Source organism: Halichoerus grypus, chromosome 14 (assembly GCF_964656455.1).
Source record: "Halichoerus grypus chromosome 14, mHalGry1.hap1.1, whole genome shotgun sequence".
Taxonomy (NCBI): domain Eukaryota; kingdom Metazoa; phylum Chordata; class Mammalia; order Carnivora; family Phocidae; genus Halichoerus; species Halichoerus grypus.
The window spans coordinates 79,326,687-79,345,674 of NC_135725.1; the positions used below are offsets into that span (position 1 = coordinate 79,326,687).

General features: G+C 45.7%; 1 protein-coding gene across 1 annotated transcript in view; it reads right to left on the bottom strand.

The window, feature by feature from the left end:
• BRINP1 (BMP/retinoic acid inducible neural specific 1) overlaps positions 1-18,988 on the bottom strand; it is a 170,443-nt gene that overhangs the window by 121,936 nt on the left and 29,519 nt on the right. Inside the window, exon 2 of the mRNA XM_036090482.2 lies at positions 610-877. Coding sequence (XP_035946375.1) covers positions 610-827 — 218 coding nt within the window. The 5' untranslated portion in view covers positions 828-877. The remainder of the gene's footprint in view (positions 1-609; positions 878-18,988) is intronic.

The following is an 18,988-nucleotide window of genomic DNA, read 5'->3' on the forward strand; positions in this document are numbered from 1 at the left end:
CTTTTTGGGTGAGTGGCATTCCAACAGGTCAAGAACCAAATCAGGAAAGGTTGTTCATTGAGTGTCCCTACTTGTTTCCAGATGTGTGAATATTTTTGGGTAGCATGTTGATATGTTAATAGCACTTGCCAACAACACTACCTATATCTGATGCGGTTGATTGAAAATTCTGTGACTGTGGATGCAGATAAAACAGGGTATGAACCCGAGGCCTATCACGTACTGCCTGTGGAACTTCAGGCAAATCGTTTGACCTAGCTGAGGATCAGTGACTTCGTGCGTAAAATGGAGAGAAGAGATAGACTCTGCCTCCGATGACTATGACAAAGGCTTAAATGAGACAGTGCCAAGTCGTAAGCACCATCCATGCCTGGCACACAGTCAGGATGCAGTAAATGTTAGCTATTCGCTCTTGTCCTTGTCCTTGTTCATCTCTTGTGCAAAGTACAAAAACAAGGTGAAACAACGAATAACAGCCCGCTGAAGGCTCATGATCCCTCTGCCCCGATGTTCCTCCATACTAAGAGGCCCATACCCACACCTGACCCCAAAGAGCCCTCTATGAATGAAAGGCACGGAAGGTGAGGACAAGCTCAACCCAGGTCTTACCTGTATATTTTATATCTGGTTGTAAATCCTTGACGGTGTCTTTCCACAAAGGATAGGTAGCTCCTGGAGTGGTGGAAAGGCCCCCTGTCTGAAATAAGCCAATCAAATTCCTTGGAGACATGTTGGTCTGTCCCAGCTGGTTCCTGGTGGGAGGGCTGCACTGAGATACGGCCCCATACAAACAGGAAGTAGAGGAGCTCAACAAACCTCCAGTTCATGCTTTTCTGCCGGCCTTTTTCCTCTCATTCTTGCTCCATTCTGTGGAGTCCTGAGGAGAAAGAAAAAAAAAGAGACAGAGAGAAAGAAAGGACGAGAAAGAAAGGGAGACAGGAAAGAGAGAAAAAATAAATAAATAAAATAAAAGGAAGAGAAAGACACAGAAAAAAATGCCGTTAGCATATCTTCATAATATTACATCAGTCAAGTGTGTTAAGATTTACGAAAACTAGGGGGCGCCTGGGTGGCTCAGTCGTTAAGCATCTGCCTTCGGCTCAGGTCATGATCCCAGAGTCCTGGGATCGAGTCCCACATCGGGCTCCCTGCTCAGTGGGAAGCCTGCTTCTCCCTCTCCCACTCCCCCTGCTTGTGTTCCGGCTCTCGCTGTCTCTGTCTCTGTCAAATAAATAAATAAAATCTTTAAAAAAAAAAAAAAGATTTACGAAAACCAGGATCGTCTCTGGTGAAGAGCATGGCCTCTCCAGAGATCTGGGCTCACGTTCCTGCTTTGCCCATCACGTGTTGCATGAGCATGGACCAATGCTTAGCCTCATAGGGATGCAGCCTCCTCATGTGCACAGCAGACGATGGACTTCGATGCCTCTATCTTGGCACTTGTCACATCATACATGTTTCAGGCAAATGTGTTTGAAGAATGAATGAAATGAATGGAGGCAGATCCTGAGTCCCATACGACCAGTGAGGGATGTGGAGACAGGTGCACATGCGACCAGAGAATTCACTGTTGAAGATTCCGAGCCTCAAGGTTTCCTGGTGTTCAGAAGGGAAACTAAAGGCCGAGGGATCAGGTGGGGTCTTGCTCACCTCTTCTTTTGTGCGGGGTTCATAGCATAGCACCCTGGTGCCGTGTTGGAGAAATATGTAAGACTAAGGGAGAGCTGCGGTGGAGGCTTTTGTGGGGAGGAGAGAAGAGAGACCATGGGACATGCTTAGCCTCTGGACACTTACAAGTTTGTATTCTCTCATTTTTTTTTTTTTTTTAAGATTTTATTTATTTGACAGAGAGAGACACAGCGAGAGAGGGAACACAAGCAGCGGGAGAGGGAGCGGGAGAAGCAGGCTTCCCGCAGAGCAGGGAGCCCGATGCAGGGCTCGATCCCAGGACCCTGGGATCATGACCTGAGCCAAAGGCAGACACTTAACAACTAAGCCACCCAGGCACCCCTCCTCATTTTCTACTTATTAGCTTATCGAATTCCTTATGCCCCCGACTGTGCTTATTCTAGAAGAGCTTATCTTTTTTTTTTTTTAAGATTTTATTTATTAATTTGACAGAGAGAGACACAGCGAGAGAGGGAACACAGCAAGGGGAGTGGGAGAGGGAGAAGCAGGCTTCCCACTGAGCAGGGAGCCCAATGCGGGGCTCGATCCCAGAACCCTGGGATCATGACCCGAGCGGAAGGCAGACACTTAACGACTGAGCCACCCAGGCGCCCCTCTAGAAGAGCTTATCTTACTCAACATTGAAAGGCAGCTTTGAATCCAGATTCCATGAATTATAAACGGTATCATTTCAGGCAAGTCACTGAACATCCCCATGTCTCCCTTCCCCCGTCCATAAAACGTGGTGAGCGTTAGCACCTCGTGTGAGAATGGACTGACATAATTTATGTAAAATGTCCCACCCAGTGCTTGCCATTTATTAAGTGCTCAATAAATGGCATCAATGATGATGAGGCTAATGACAATGATGAATGATGGCACTGATCCTGTCCACTTAGTTCCTGCTCGGAGTGTCTCTGCGCACAGTCTCCACCACCCTGACCAAGTCCTATTTCTTTTCTTTTCTTTTTTTTTTTTTTTAAAGATTTCATTTATTTATTTGACAGAGAGATAGACAGAAGAGCACAAGCAGAGGGAGAGGGAGAAGCAGGCTCTGCACTGAGCAGGGAGCCCGATGCGGGACTTGATCCCAGGACCCTGAGATCATGACCTGAGCCGAAGGCAGACGCTTAACCATCTGAGCCACCCAGGCGCCCCAAGTCCTATTTATTTTCAGTAGCCAGCTGAGCTCTGGCCCTCAAAAGTCATTTCCTGTTTCTATTTCTCTCAATAAGTGTTAGTTGGGGGCGTCGGGGTGGCTCAGCCGGTTAAGCAACTGCCTTGGGCTCAGGTCGTGATCCCAGGGTCCTGGGTTCAAGCCCTGTGTAAGGCTCTCTGCTCAGTGGGGAGTCTGCTTCTCCCCCTCCCCCGAACCCCCTCCCCAAATAAATAAATAAAATCTTTTTAAAAAAGTGTTAGTTGTTCCTTTCTCACAGCTCTGGTTGTTCATTCTGTGCAACTGTATGTTAGTCCTTAGTATCTTTTCTTATACTTGTTTCTGGGTCTGCTTTCCTCTTTGGCTTCAACCGGCCAGAGCCTCTGAAAGCAGCCTCTACACATGGCTAGCTGTGTGACTCAGGACAATAGTGTCCTCTCTCCAGATCTCAGAGTTTTAGGTCTACCGTTTAAAAACGGCGAGGACACATTTTGTCAAGTGTAAAACCACACATAAACATGAAGATACGGGACACCTTAGTTGTCTACTCTCCCAGCTAAAAATGGGAAGAAAGCAAAGCTAAGAAAGAGAAAAAACCGAAAAGACAGAGATGTGAATTTCCTCCCCAACGGGCTCTTTCCCTCTGTTGTCTGATTGCACCATTTTATTATGGGGAGCTGCAGAGATCTGCTTGGCACGGCAAGCCCCAGCTGTCAGGGGCAAAGGCCAGAGGCGCGGGAGCCGAGGAGTAGGCTGGCGGAAGCGGTGGCCTGAAGTTTTCTTCAGAGCCTAAAACAAAGCCGTCCGTGTCGAGTGCAGAACTATAGCAGCTGCAGCTGCCGACCTTCTGCCGGAGCCCACCTGAGTGGCAAGCAGGGGGTGGAGGGGATTGTTCAGAGATCCTGGTGGGGGGCTACAACACACCGACAGCGCAGCGTGCCGCCCATTCCGCCTTCTCCGCGGCTTCGGCTGTGAGTGGGTGCGGGGTGGGAGCGCAGGAGAGAGTGCTTGGCTGAGAGGCCGTTTGCAAGCAAACAGGATGCAGAGCACCGCAGCTTGCAAACGGGGAATGAGCCTATCCGTGGAACAGCCAACGCGTGCGCGCACGTGTTTGTGTGTTTGTGTAAGACGGTGAGCTCTCAGCGCACAGTCCTAGAATTAGCCAACATTTGAACCATCTAATCCACTGTTTCCCAAGGGGCAGCCACGTTGCCCCCCCAAGGGACATCTTTGAGTGTCATGATGGAGGGGGTGCTGCTGGCTTCTGGTGGGTAGCGGTCTGGGATGCTGCTCAACATCCTGCAATGCCCAGGACGGCCCCACCACAAAGGACCCTAGACCCAAATGTCAATCGTGCGAAGGTTAAACCCTGGCTAACGCAACTCTTTCGTCAAGATCATGACTGGGCCAGGCGCCTGTCTTCTAGCTCCTGGCCGTCATTCTGTCTCGGCAGGGCAGCGGGGGCAGCGGGGGCAGCGGGTCCATGTGCCTGCGTTTGAGCCTTCTCTGTCGCTGGGGCTTGTGAGACAATCTACATTCCAGCAAGTGGGGATGAGTGCTTCGTGGAAGAAGTCTGAACATATCTCTGTTGATTTAGCAAATCACGGTAATGCAGAGAACAAAAATGAAATTGAAAATGAAAAGGAAAATTGCTAAAGGTGCATTTTAATAGACATGGATATTTTGCAGGGCCAGAAGAAGGACTGGGATGCATGTTACCGAAATGTCCTATCATGAAGACACTGGGACTCCCATTCTGTAAACAGGCCCATAATAGCACCAACTGTATTGGAGACTCAGGATGATAGAAGGGACCCATGACTGATATGCATTGAGCATCTACTGTGTGTTCGGGGCTAAACAAAAGTCTGTTCTCTTGGTAGTAGCCAAAGCATCCAGTACAGACTAGATGTTAATAATGGTTTCTTCACGAGGTACGGACAGCTACCCATTTAAGAGATGAGCACTTTGGGGCTTGGACACACTGAGCGACTTTCCTAAGCTCATAACTCCTGAGTGTTAGATTCAAGATTCTAACTCGTGTCTATCCTTTTATAAAGTCTGTATAGTTTCCACTACATTCCCCAGCCTCACCCCACACCCACTGCAATTAGGTCCCGCCCTCCAGAGAGTCAATATATGGTGGGAGGGTCACACCCATGCAAGAGGAATTCTGATATGAAATATGCTGTCGTGAAAACAACAGCAACAAAAGACAAACGTCCAGTCAAGGAATAAAGGCCACAGGTTTTGTTTTCAACAAAGAGACCTGGAAGGATCCTATAGAATAGGTGGTATTTGAGCAGGCCCTTAAATAGCATGGGAGGTTTTATTTGTATTTCATTCCAAATCTCAAGTCCAAATGGAGACGTGCTGTAAGTATAAACTACCCACTCCCTGGATTTCGAGACTCAGCAGGAATAAAAAAAGGTAAAATATCTCACTAATATTTATATCAGTTACATGTTGAAATATTACTGTTTTGGCTGTAGTAGGGTAAATTCGATGTATTATGAGAATTTCTTTCACCTGTTTCTTTTTAATTGTTTGAATGTGGCTGCTAAAACTTTATTTTTTTTAAAGATTTTATTTATTTATTTGACAGAAAGAGAGCAGGAGAGTACAGGCAGGGGGAGGGGCAGAGGGAGAGGGAGAAGCAGACTCTCCACTGAGCAGGGAGCCCAATGCGGGACTCGATCCCAGGACCCATGGGATCATGACCTGAGCCCAAGGCAGACGCTTAGCTGACTGAGCCACCCGGGCACCCCACGCTAAAACTTTAAAATTGCACACATGGACGGTATTGTCCTTTGATTAGACAGTGCGGAGCTAGAATGAGCCTTTTCTGCTTTATGACACTGCCCTGGAAGGTCACTTGTCGATCCCCACATTTTTATCAACATTGGGAGAATCCAATTCACTCTCCCCTACAACTGTTTGGTTGAGCCACTGTGCACTTGCCTCCTCTGCCAAAATCAATAAACAAATAGACAATAAATACATTATAAATGAAAACTCCCATGCTCAAGGGCAACAGCTCCCAACCCTCTAAGCTAGAGACAGCCCTGGACATCTACTACCATGCATTTGAGGACTGCTGGTTTTCCAATATTCATAAAGGGAACTTCCAGCCACTGGGGTTTAGAGCCGATGAAAGAGAGGCTGGTTCTATTCCAAGCACTGCCCTTGACCTCCTGTGACCTTGAGTGAGTCACAGGCTTGCCGCTGCTAGGTGCCCTGGTGGACAGGGAGCTGCTGATGGGGGCTGTGGCCTGGAGAGCACGTGGGCCCTTGGCTGAACTGTGCTATATATAAGCCTGCAGTGTTATTAAGGGAATCAGGTTCATCCCACACAGAGCACACACTCTAACCATTGCCATTGTATTATTTACATCTGAGGAGTACATGCAAGACAAAGAGACAGAGAAGGGTCTTCCAGCAGCAGGGTCACTAAGCTCCTCCCCTGGAGCCCTCTGCTTGGATTGCTGGGCCATTGCCCACATCCTGGGCCAGAGGGTGGAAGGAAGCACCCCCTCGATCCCCCATCCTTGAGGGCCCTGAGGCTGACTGCATTATCTGGGGTCACCCATGGTGTCTGCCTCTTAAGCCTGGGGCAACCTGATAGGCTCATCCAGGATTCAACTTCTACGCCTGGATCTCTGGAATACACTTCTCACCAGATAGCCATCTACAAAGCTGGATGACCATAAGTACACAAGAAGTCCCCCCAGTGCCTCAGTTTCCCCATCTGTAAAATGTGGGCAATATCAGAAGGATCAGTATCTCTTAGGGATCAGATAAGGATTAAATGGAATTTTATTTTTTATTTTTATTTTTTAAAGACTTTATTTTTTTATTTGAGAGAGAGTGAGCGAGAGAGAGAGAGAGAGAGGTAGAGGGAGAGGGAGAAGCAGACTCCCCGCTGAGCAGGGAGCATGACACGGGGCTCAATCCCAGGACTCTGAGATCATGACCTGAGCCGAAGGCAGACCCTTAACCAACTGAGCCACCCAGGCACCCTAAATGGGATTTTAAATGCAACTATTTTGATCTCAGTTTCAGTTGAAGCCCAAATTAATAGATACCATATTCTAGAGAGAGGTATATGCCCACTCTACAGAACTTAAAAAAAGATAGCCAAAATACACCTTTTAGATTCTTAACCCACATGATGGCATAAAGAGTTGGATGCTGGGATCAGGAGTGGAGGCTGAGTGAGAAGTGGCTTCGTGCTGTGAATGCTTCCGCCCACCCCCAAACAGGGGGAGAGTCAGGGGGTTAGCCTTGCACCTCAGGCTTCAACAAGATCACTCAAAGAACACGATCAATGTTCCCAGGAGCTTTGAGGGGGCGGGGTATGGCTGCTCGATGTCTAACTTACACCAGAGAAATCTGAAAAAAGAATTCTAAAGAGGAAACCCTAAAGAGGGATAGGCTAAAACCTGGTGGCAGAGTAGAGGCCGCAATTTGAGAAGTGACCACTTAGCTCATTCCTAAAAGGAATGTGTTTCCCATGGATCTGAGGTGAGAGGCATGCAAAAGAAAGCCAGGAGAGGTTGCCCTAGATCCCACCCGGAGGGAAAGGGGATCCCAGCGAAAGGAAACTAGAATCACACTGCCATTTACCAAGGGTCCCCTACTGGTCGGTAAGTAGCTGAAAAGAGATGCATTTTCCTTCATCAAAGGAATCACAAGTAAAGGATCCCAGAGAAGAAGGGAAGCTTCAGATATTCCTCAAAATGTTACATGTGAAAAACATTAGCCCTAAACCTGCTAAGCCCTGGGAACACTGATGCTAAGTCTTCCAAAAAGTACTAGTCGAGGAAGACGTGCTCTCTCCTTGTCTGTCCATTCTTGACCAAACCCTGCATCCTGATGAAGACATGAACAAGGTTAGCAAGATGGAGGAGACAGAGCAAAATCATAAGCCACAGAAAGACAGGAGAGCCTGGGGGAAGAGTGATGTCTCCACCTTAAATAAAATTTAATTTATTTGTTGTAATATACTGACCTAGACACGTCAAATACTGAACCAAAACTGTATATGAGGGAAAGAGGTGAACATAGCTTGAAAAAATCATGGACTTGCCTTGACTTTCATCCAAATGTCAGGAAAGACCTGATTAGAGAGTAAGTTTAAACAGTGGAAGGCAACAATCAAACTTTGTCTGTTCCTTTTTCTGATTTTACTCTATGAATCCTGTTTGATCAAAGTAAAGATTTCATGCATCAAAACATTTCCCTCAGTGCCCAGCTCCATGTAAAAGTCCAATGAAGTCCAATTAGAATTTCCTAATCAGGGCATACGAAGCTAGAAAGAATCCTAGAACTTCTGGTGTACATGTTTATTACCTATTTTCAATACTCAGACCAAATAGGAGACCGTCACAAGTCACCAAGTGTACTGAAGTGAAGAGCAGGAGCCTGACAGCATGGAGAAGCTGGGTTTCATCTTTCCTTCACTTTCAATGCATTGTGATGCCTTGGTGTTTATCTTTGCCTCGTGATAGGGAGTTTAAAATTACATGATCATATTTAACTAAACCAGCTCTCACAAAATGGTCACGTGGCTTAAAAGGAAATGATGGATTTACCATAATCATAATTTAAGCCAATGGAAACAAGAAAATGGTGGAAGACCAGCCACATTACATTGCCAAAGCAAAACACTGAGGATCTAATCAGATTTGTCTGGAATTGGCCAAAATAATTCAAGATGATCAAGAAGACTAGTGACACTATGGATTTATATTTACTATTATTAATGCTGACCCTTGCTCTCAGTGGACATCATGCAGCAGGGAATTGTGATATTAACCAACAAAGATAACATGCGTTAAGTAATTTATATACATACGTTCATAGGGAAGCGTTTAGTCAACAATTTTAACTGGTAAGTGTGTGATTATAAAAAAGATCTGGGAACCACTGGAAAAAGTGTTCATTATAATCTGTGTATTTTATATTATTATTTTCAACCACATAATCACCATCTCTAGGAGATCCTGTAGGCTTCTCAAACTCAAAGTATCCCAGACTAAAGCCATCCCCTTCTCCTGGTATTCTCCATTCGGTGAACCACACAATCTCCCACATCATTCCTGTGAGAGGTCTGAGACTGTTCCAGAAGTCTGCTTCCACTCCATTCAACCACATCCACCACCAGCACCACCACCTCCACAGCCTGCTTATTGCTTTTCATATCCAGCCATTTCTTTTTGACAACTCTGTCCTTCTCCGGTCTTCTCTGTGAACCTCACTGTGATCCTGCACATCTTCCTCTTCTCTCTCTCCCCTTTGTACACTTTACCTGAGAAACATCTATTTTTGAAGCCCATTTTCTCTTGTTATCTATCATTCAAAACATGGCTCTCTCTCACTTGGACTATGACAATCATCTTCCTACTGGTCTTCCTGCTTCATGTATCTCTGCCACCTCCAACCTAAGCACCACTGTGGTTGCCGGATGCATTTTTCCAAATACAGATATGACCATGACACTCCTCCCCTCATTAAACAACTCAGTAGTTCCCTATGGATCGCCTTACCTCTTAGTCTTGCATTTAGCAATGTTTATGAGCTGGATCTTGTATACACTCGGTTTCCTACTTCTACTTTTTCACATCCCACCCTCAATTTATCCAGTTTTTCTAGATTCTCTCCCCAGTGCACTGATGGAACACACTATAAACTTTGATGCCACATGCTGCTCATGCTGCTCCCTCTTCTTGTGCTGTCCAGCCCCATTTCCCAATTTTGCAATAGGCTTTTCATGTTTCACATTATATTTTAAGTGAATCAGTAAGGTGGGTGAAAGACCACTGTGCACCTATGCTATGCTAGATACCATGCCAGACTCTTTCTCTTGCCCCATGACATTCCACCCATTGAACGATCCTACGAAATAGATAGCATTAGTAGGTCATCTGTTTTGTAGATAAAACTGAGACTCTTTAAAAAAAAAAAAAACTGGTTATTTTTCCAATGTCACATTATTTTAAAGTGACAGAATTAAACTTCAAACCAAGCTAATTCTAAGTTCTATGACTCAGTGCTTGAACACACCAAAGAAACTACATCATCTTCAAGTTGTGGTTTCCTTGTTTTGACAATCATGAACAACCACAAATTAACTGTGAAGATGTTAATGAAGAGAATGGCTGATAAGTTCAATGGAGGTGTGAAACTTCTAGAAATGGTGAATCTAGGGAAGGCCATGGCAATCTGAAAGAAAACTGAAATACGTGGACTAATTATTTGTGTGATTTTTGAAAGGATCCAGAAGACTCTTTTTTTTTGTTTGTAATTAACAATATAAGTATGTATAGTATCCTTCCTTCATAAGTATTTCATTCGGAGCCACATTTAAGAATATGATCTAAATTCAGGAAAACTGCCTTTTAAGTGTTCCCTCAAAATTATCAGCAGTCTCTACGGGAGATCTTTCAAAAAGGAAAGTGAAATGAACATTTTTAGAATGTCCTTTTCCAGGCCAGTTTGGTAAAATTCAATAAATATTTGTTGAGTGTCCCTACTATTTTAACTAGCTCTCATAGTCCAGAGTAGGAGATGGACAACGAAACATGTATTGCATATAATGTAACGGGGCAATGATGGGGTATACCCAGTGTTCTGTGGAGCATGGAGCCCCCAGTGAGGGTGTCCAAGAAATGCTCCTTGGAGATGACATCTAAGCAAGGCCTTAGGCAGTAAAGAGGCATCTGTGAGGTGACAAATACGGGCTCGATATTTCAGGCCAGGAGAGAAATATGTGAAAGGAATGAAGGAGTGTGGTGTGAATATAAGATCTAAGACATTTCAAAGCCACTGCCGTGGGAATTTTGAAGAAGGGAGTGGCAGGAAATGAAGCAAGGAGCTAAATGGGGTCACATGCTTTATAGTCATAGCTTTACACATGACTGGTAGCTTCTTAAAGACGTAGATTCTTCCCCCTCTCCCCGGTGTATACCCAGGATCTGGATCCAATCATAGGGTAGGCACTAAATCAGCATTTATTCAATGAATGAATCAACAAATCAAGATGTGGGATTAGACCTCTGGGACCACAGGGAACCACTGAAAGCTTTTAAACAGAGGGGTTCTATGTTAGAGTTTCATTTTAGATGGATTACTCCAAATGTAGGGGCAGTGAATGGATTTAAGAAGGGACACGAATAAAATTGAGAAGGTCATCGGTGTAGTCTAGGCTAGACAGGGTCTGAAAAAGATATCTCATATTTGACAGACAGAAAGTTTAAATGAATTGAAGGACAAAATTAGCAAGCTTTGGCGACTGTCCGGTTGGGTGGGGTGGGGAAAGAAAGATGTCTGTGATGACTCCTAAGTCTGATTTAATGATCAGACTGATGACGATGTCATGGGTGATAATAAACAACAATGAAAAAAGAATGTCCTTTCATGGGACAAGTTCCCTCTTGAACCTGTTGAGTTTGAGGTGTCTGTTGAACATTCAAGTCAGAACTGGACTCTGGAATCCTCGAGTCCAAATCAACAGAGAGGCCAGGGCTAGGAGTAGACATTTGTAAATCGGTGTGAACTGGTAGTGGTTAGAGCTCTGGAAATGGATGAGAACCCTTGTGTGAGACTCCTGTATGAGTGGTGGGAAACACGCACAGAGATATGCTCATATTTAGGCAGGGTGAGGAAGAAAAGAACCCCATGAAGTAGAATAAGAAGGGATTGTAAGAGGAGGACGAGAACAAGAATCATGAGAATATTGTCAACAAAGCCAAAGGAGCAGAAATATTTAAGAGAAGGGTCCAACAGGATAAGGACTCAAAATGCCTTCTGGAATTAAGAATACAGAGGTGGTGACAGTTTTCAATGCTTTGATGGGAACTGAGTATTCACTGAAAGAGATTAAGGTGTGAATGGGACATGAATACACAGAGGCAGAGAGTGTAGAGCACTTGGCAAAGAAAGAAAGATCAAAAAATCATTAGCCAAGTCTCCTTTTCTCTCCGCCAGAGAAGGAAGTGAACAGTCAGTGGAGGATTTTGTTTTTTCTTTATAGGATGAGGATATTTATAAACGCTGAGGACAGATACAGAATTAAAGAAAAAAAGAAAAATACGAGAGAGAAAAGAAATTAGTACTGATTGAAAGAACAGCATGGGGTTCTGGCATAGAATGGGATAGAATGCCAGCCTCTGTACCCGCCACTGGGGAATCAAAGAAAAATAAGAAAGTGTCCACGGCTTTAGGGAGCCATAAAGTGGTAAGGGAGAGAAATCTGTGTACTCCAAATTGCAAAACAATGGATTGAGTTTTATCAGAGACCTGAAGAAAGTGTTGTTGGAACAAGTAAAAAGTAACTCACACAGAGCCTGTTCAAGAAGACTTCTCAGGGACGCTGAGATTTTACTAAGGCTCTAATGATTCAAGTAGTGATAGTTCAGCAGAAGGGGGGGGAAGGGACTGAAGAGAAGGCATTTCAGATGGTAGGACCAGTGTGAGCAAAAGGCACGGAATCACGCAAACCCACCTACTGTGTGCAAATCACTAAACCAGATGCTGCCTGGGAAGCAGAGATGAGTAAGAAAAGGTTGCTGGCCCTACAGAAGCATATGGAAGATTCTGGGGTTAGGAAGGAATGCCAAAGATGGGGGCTGGCACAACGCAGACGCTCAAAATATAATTGTTCAATAAATAAACAGTGTTCTGCTGAGTTAATGGCTCTGAATTCTTCCCTGTGGCTCATCTATTCTTAATATTCAGTGGAGCCAATAAATAAAACACTTAAGTCTCCTTCGGAACCTAAATTTCAACATTTACTCATCAAAAGCTCTGACCCTTGGCTTGATGTGTCCATCAGGTCACTAATGAAAACAGCTGAAAGGTTCCTGGTGGATCCATTTGGATAGAAGCTCCTTGGGCTCGGCTAGTTCTCGTGCAATGGCTTCATTCCTTCTCACCGGGCTTTGTAAACGATGAACCCAAAGAACTGTTACAGTTACAACTTCTGCTTGCCCAGGACAGTCATGGAACCCAAGGAGGAAGTCAGGGGACACACATCTCAGTGTTTAAGTAGGTGCTGGGTGATCAATCAGATTTTTAAAAATGTGGTCAGTTTTGGCGCCTGGGTGGCTCAGTTGGTTAAGCGACTGCCTTCGGCTCAGGTCATGATCCTGGAGTCCCGGGATCGAGTCCCGCATCAGGCTCCCTGCTCGGCGGGGAGTCTGCTTCTCCCTCTGACCCTCCTCCCTCTCATATGCTCTCTCTCTCTCATTCTCGCTCTCTCAAATAAATAAATAAAATCTTTAAAAAAATAAATAAATAAATAAAAATAAAAATGTGGTCAGTTTGGAGACTGTACACATCCTCTCTCACTTCTCTCTCTTAAGGCTCTTCTCATTCCATCCCTGCAGGCCAGCATGATTCGTGCTGCAAAGGGATTGGGCTCTCACTTGATCTCAGAGCTACCTTAATATATAGAGGGCAGAGATTTATACCTCTCCTTCCAGAGATGAGAAAAGTTAACGTTCAGCAAGGTAACACCCGTAAATTCGTTTAACAAGGCACAAGATTCACTGAGTCCTCAAAACATTCCCATGTAATGGGAGAGAAAACAGAGGCCAGAAAGGTTCGATAATTTCTCCATGGTCTCACAGCCAGTGGGTTATTTTGTTTTGCTTCTTTCTGTTTTTTTGTTTTTGTTTTTTACCTTAATCCAGAATAAGTTTGGTTTCCTATTGCTGGCTACCCACAAGGCCCTACCAGAGAACAGCAATTTCTCAACACACATATGCATTTTTAATAAATGTTCCAGGTCAATACCACACATACACTAAAGTGTAAGATCCACTGTCCTGGCATAAGAGGCAAATGGGCAGGGTCATTTGAGGCCATTGCTTAATTCCAGGAAATGCCTTACTGATGTTGACAAGCCAAGTAGCACTGAGCGATAACCAGGGTTCCTCCCGCTGTCCTTCAAATTTCCAACAAAAATCATCGTGCTGTCTGAATCTGCAGGGCTCATCTAGCCCCAGCTGTGTGGTTTCAAGAAAGCTTCCCCACCTCTCTGAGCATGGCTTCCCATCTACGTTGCTCGATTTGGGAACTCTGGATTTAATCATTCTCGCCACCATTTTTGAGTCCTGACTCTACTAATGATTGTGATGAAAATAATTTATGAACATTTAGTGAATGAGAGGAACTGTGTCAGGAACTTTCCAAACATTATTTCAGTGGATGGCTGGCCCCAAATCATCACCCCTCTTTAGAACCAGGCACTTTCTCGTGTAGCTTTCCAGCTTCCACTGAAGAGGTGGAATCTGTTCCCCATTCCTTGAATCTGGGCTCGTCCTCGGAACCCCCTTTGGTCACTAGCAGGAGACAGAAGTGATGACGCATCAGTCCTGAGCCTGTTCCTCCAGAGACCACGTGGATTTCCGTTTAACGTCTTGTGCTTCTGCGATCATCACAAGAAGGATGTGACTGTGCTTCAGAAAAATGACGAAGGGCGTGTGGAACAGACAGGCCAGCTAGCATGCCTCAGCCACGTCGAGCTGAGAGCGGAGCCCCCGATGAACTGCAGGAGCAAGGACAGCTCAGTCTAGATGAGTGTGATGGGCTTACATCAGCTGGCCCACAGAAGAAGGGGCTCTAATTATAAGTACCAGTTGCTGAAAGCCACTGGATTGGTGGGCTGTGTGTTGGGGGATTGGTAAACTAACAGACACACTAGGTAACAGTACCATTCCCATTTTGTAGATAAGGATCCTGAGGGTCAGGGAAACTGAGTCACGTGTTCAAAGTCACACCGTGGATAGTAAGAGTCACACCTGATTATTTGATTCTGGGCATGTCTAGGTTCTTCACTGCCACCCTGCACTGTCAGCCCCTGGGCTGGGGACATGGCCCCCATGCCACGTGCCTTTAAGCTAGTGGGGGGACTTTTGAGTCCTGAGCGCTCTCTGCTTTTAAAACGCACCTTCCCCTCCGGACTTCATCAGAAATTCTGAAAGTGAAATCCCAGAATCTGTGGTCTTAAAAGACTCCTAGATGACTTTACTGCATTTATATGGATGATCCGCCCAGGTGGGGAGTAGGAGGGGAGCTCTAGTCCTGAAAGAGGGGGGCAGGAAGTACTCACTGAGGTTCTCTCCTTCTCATTGGCTGGGGATGTGTAGTGTAACCTAATCCATCTACGCATAAGAAAGGAGGCTCGCAGGTTTTAAGCCCGAAAGGAACAAGGTGTTTCAAGGGGAGCTTGAGGAAAGAAGAAAAAAAATTGCATCTTTTGGATGAAAGGACCCTTAATCTTCAAAACACAAACCATTTTTCCATACCAAAGCTCCTTCAAACCTAGGAAGTCCGCTGAGGCTTCAAGTCAGGCAAACAGCTTGTGTTTTGCAGATTAAGGAGCCTTTGACCCAAAAGATCCATTTCTGTGAAACTGTAAAGGAAGGGCCTGGTCTATTTCTAGCTGCTGCACCCCGGGACAAAGGCCGCTTTAAATGCAGACAGAGAAGGTGGCTGCTTCCCTGCTGGGACTGGGGCCCAGCGCAATGGAGGCAGGAGATGAATGGGAGAGTTCCTAAAGGAGGTCTTTTGCCCCAAAATATCATACCCGCTTCCTTGCCAGGATGCCCCAAATATTCACTATAGAATAAACACAACTTTGAAATACTGAGAGTTCCCTTTTGAGAGAGAGGGCTAATAATACCAAGCGGCAGGAATGGGCATCTATCTCACACTCTAGAACTGAGGGGCCACATGACTTCATCTGATCCCCACAACAACCCTGCGTCGTCTGCAGGATGGGGAAACTGAGTCCTCACTTCACAGGCAAGGAAATGGACTCCCAGAGGGTTGAAGTAGTGAGTTTAGGATTATCCAAACATAGTCTCCTGCTCTTTCCTAGATCTGACCCCAGCCCCAGGGCAATCAGCAAAGATAAACCCCGAAGCAAGTTTATTTATGTGATGTGGGAAACAAAGGCAAAAGAGAAAACTTAGATTTCCTTGCTGCTTATTGCCCATTGACAAGTCCTTGAAAAGGGCAGTGACCTTCCTCTGGGAGCTCAGCTGCCTCCATGTTAATACCCTGCTAAGGGCAAAAGGCAATCTTCCCTTAACAGTATCCCAACCCCCCAGGATCCTGAGTCTACTTTAACATATAAAAATTCCTTTGGAAACTTCCTTTATCTCTACCCGCCCCCCCTACCCCAAGATATATGTTAGCAATCATCCTCCAAGCATATGGCCCACTGATGTACATCTGAAGGGTCTCACAACTAAGGTTTTATTAGACAGTAATAAATGACCTTTGCCTAATAATAGCTAGCCCCCTCAAGGTCCTGGAAACCTTGCTTCCATAATTCCTTAGAGACTTAGGCTATCCCTAACCCCCTCCCAACTTGAAAGTATACAATGGGCCACTCCTCATGACCCCAGGGTAGCTCTTTCTGCCCATGGGTCCTGTCCCCGTGCTTTAATAACACCACCTTTTTGCACCGAAGAAGCTCAAAAATTCTTCATTGGCTGTCGGCTCCAAAACCCCAACAATTTCCTACATCATATGTAAGATAAATTAGAGGATGCCATGAGGTTTAATGGACACTGGACTAGGCTAAGTCAGGATGCCTAAATTCTCGCCCCATTCCTGATACCATTGCATAGGCAAAACAAGGTAACTGATATCCCAGGTCTCTGGAACTTGGTCTCTTCACCTATGGAGTCAGGAAGTTTGGCTTACACGTTTTCCTAGATTTCTTTCAAATTCATTATTGTCTTGGGCTATGATTCTATCCTGGTTGAATAAAGAACAAACAGAGAGAGAGAAAGGAAGGAGGGGGAGAAGGAGGAAGAGGAGGAGAAGAAGAAGAAGACAAAGAAGAAGTGACAAGCAGAAGACTAAGAATGAAGGAAGGAGGGGAAAAGAGAGGGAGAAGGGGGGGAAGGAAGAGAGGGAAGGAGGGAGGGAGAGAAAGACAGAAAATACACCAAGCTCAATTTTGGCTTGCCTTAGATGAGGGGAAATTATGCCAGGCAAGAGGGATTGAGTCTAAGGAAGTGAATGAATTTGATTTGTCTAAGCCTTAGGAAAGCAAATATTACCGAAATGTTGGCTGACTGCTACTGACTTCCAAACAGAAAATGGCTTCCAGATATACTGTGGGTACTCAGCAGGGTCTGTTAGAGTGAGTGATGAGGTGGCCATGCACTGCTGGAGAGAAGGGAGAAAATTATAATGTTCTCCTGATGGAGACCAACAGAAAGAGCCAGCCCAAGAGGAAAAGAGAAGGCCCCAGCTGGGCCTCCCTTAAAAGGTTCAGATAATTTACACCAAACCCAGAAGGGCCTCTGGAAATGGTTACCCTAAGACTGAGCCAAGTCACAATGTTGAATGTGATGGGAGTTGGTCAGCGCACAAAGCACTGGTTTGGGAGTCAGGAGACCCAGGCTCGAGGCCCAGCTCAGGCTCTAATTCACTGTGTGATCTGGCTTAAGCCTCATCCTCTCCATGGGCCTCAGTCTGTCCATGTAGAAAATAGCTGGAGGTTTTAAATGATCTCTAGGGCCCTTCTGATTCAGCCATTCTATGATACACTGTGATCAAATATCCGTGACTTTCACTCATTCAACAGGTACTTATGGGACACCTGGTACCATAGGGCAGGAGGTAGCTGACATCTATAAACCTGCAGATGGCTTTGTGTGAGGTTACCAACACTCTCCTAAGGTGGGGAGTGACCCAAAGGTGCCATCCGCTCTAGCCTTCTAGCTCCAAGAAGTACAGAATCTTAAAACCTGCACGGTGTGCGGGTCATCTTATACTTGATGACCTACAGGGAAGGGAAAAGGCATTCCTTAAGCACCATAAGATTTCAGGCAGTCAGGAAGTTCTGCTGGGTCTCACCTGAGCAAAGCCAGCCCTCCTGGGGGGTAGTTCTTATTAAGGTGAAACACGTGGGTAAAAGTCCTCTGATTTACATATCAATATGTCTTACTGGCATCAGGAATCTTGTGTAAATTGAAAAGAAAGCCCATCACAAATGTCCTGCTCATACTCTGAATCATTTTAGGTTGAATAAGCCTTAAAGAGACTCAAGTGCAGGGCTTCATTTCGTGAAAAAGGATACCAAGGCTTGCCCAAGGTCCCACAGCTAGTTAATGGCAGAAACCAAGAGCGAAGACCCCCTCTTCACACTGCCTCCTGCCTCCTATTTTTACAACTCTGGAGCATCCTCTCCTGCTCCTTGAAGCATTGATTTTGGGGGTAAGGTTTTGTTCTGTTTCGTTTTAGCATAAGGACCATTTCCAGTGAAGTCAATTCCCAAATTCTACTCCTCATTACTGTGAGAGCAATCATGCTGTCATGTGTGTGAGGGATGGAGAGACAGCTGGGCCTTGGGGGGACACACTGGAGGTGATGGAGAGGGTGGGCGCTAGTGCAGGGGCTTCGCATGCAGGGGAGCCCGGGGAGCCCAGGGAGCCGGAATGCCGCAGTCAAATGCAGGGGTGGAAACAAAGCAGTGGTATTGATTTGAAAAGGCAGCTCACTGAGCTTGCCGCTGCCAGCCTGGCTCTTCTAGGCCCGCTCTCCTCTCGGCCACCCTCAGAGGTTCAGAACCATCTACTCTGTATGCAGGGGGTGCATCGCAGAGACTCGGGACCAGATGGGATGTGTTCACCTGACAAGATGAGAGAGAAGAGAGAAAGGGAGGGAAGAGAGAGTATGAGAATAGAAGAGGATGTATCCCTCTTCGCAGATGAATACAATAAAATGAACCAGGGGAAAGGGTCTAAAGGGACAGGGGGCTGATTCTATGGCAATGGGATGGGGCAGCTTTTTTTTTTTTTAAGATTTTATTTATTTATTTTACAGAGAGAGAGAGAGAGAAAGAGTACGGGGAGCAGCAGAGGGAGAGGGAGAAGCAGGCTCCCTGCTGAGCAGGAAACCCGATGCGGGGCTCGATCCCAGGACCCTGGGATCATGACCTGAGCCGAAGGTAGATGCTTAACACACTGAGCCACCCAGGCGCTCCTGGGGCAGCTTTTTCTTTAAAAAGGACTGTGGGGATCGAGAGAGAAGGGTCTGACCTCTTCACCATCACGATGGCTCTGTTTCTAAGCCAATTTTCATCCTCTCGTCTCAACCACTGGACCAGCCTCCTAATTCCTTCCCTTCCAAAGCCTT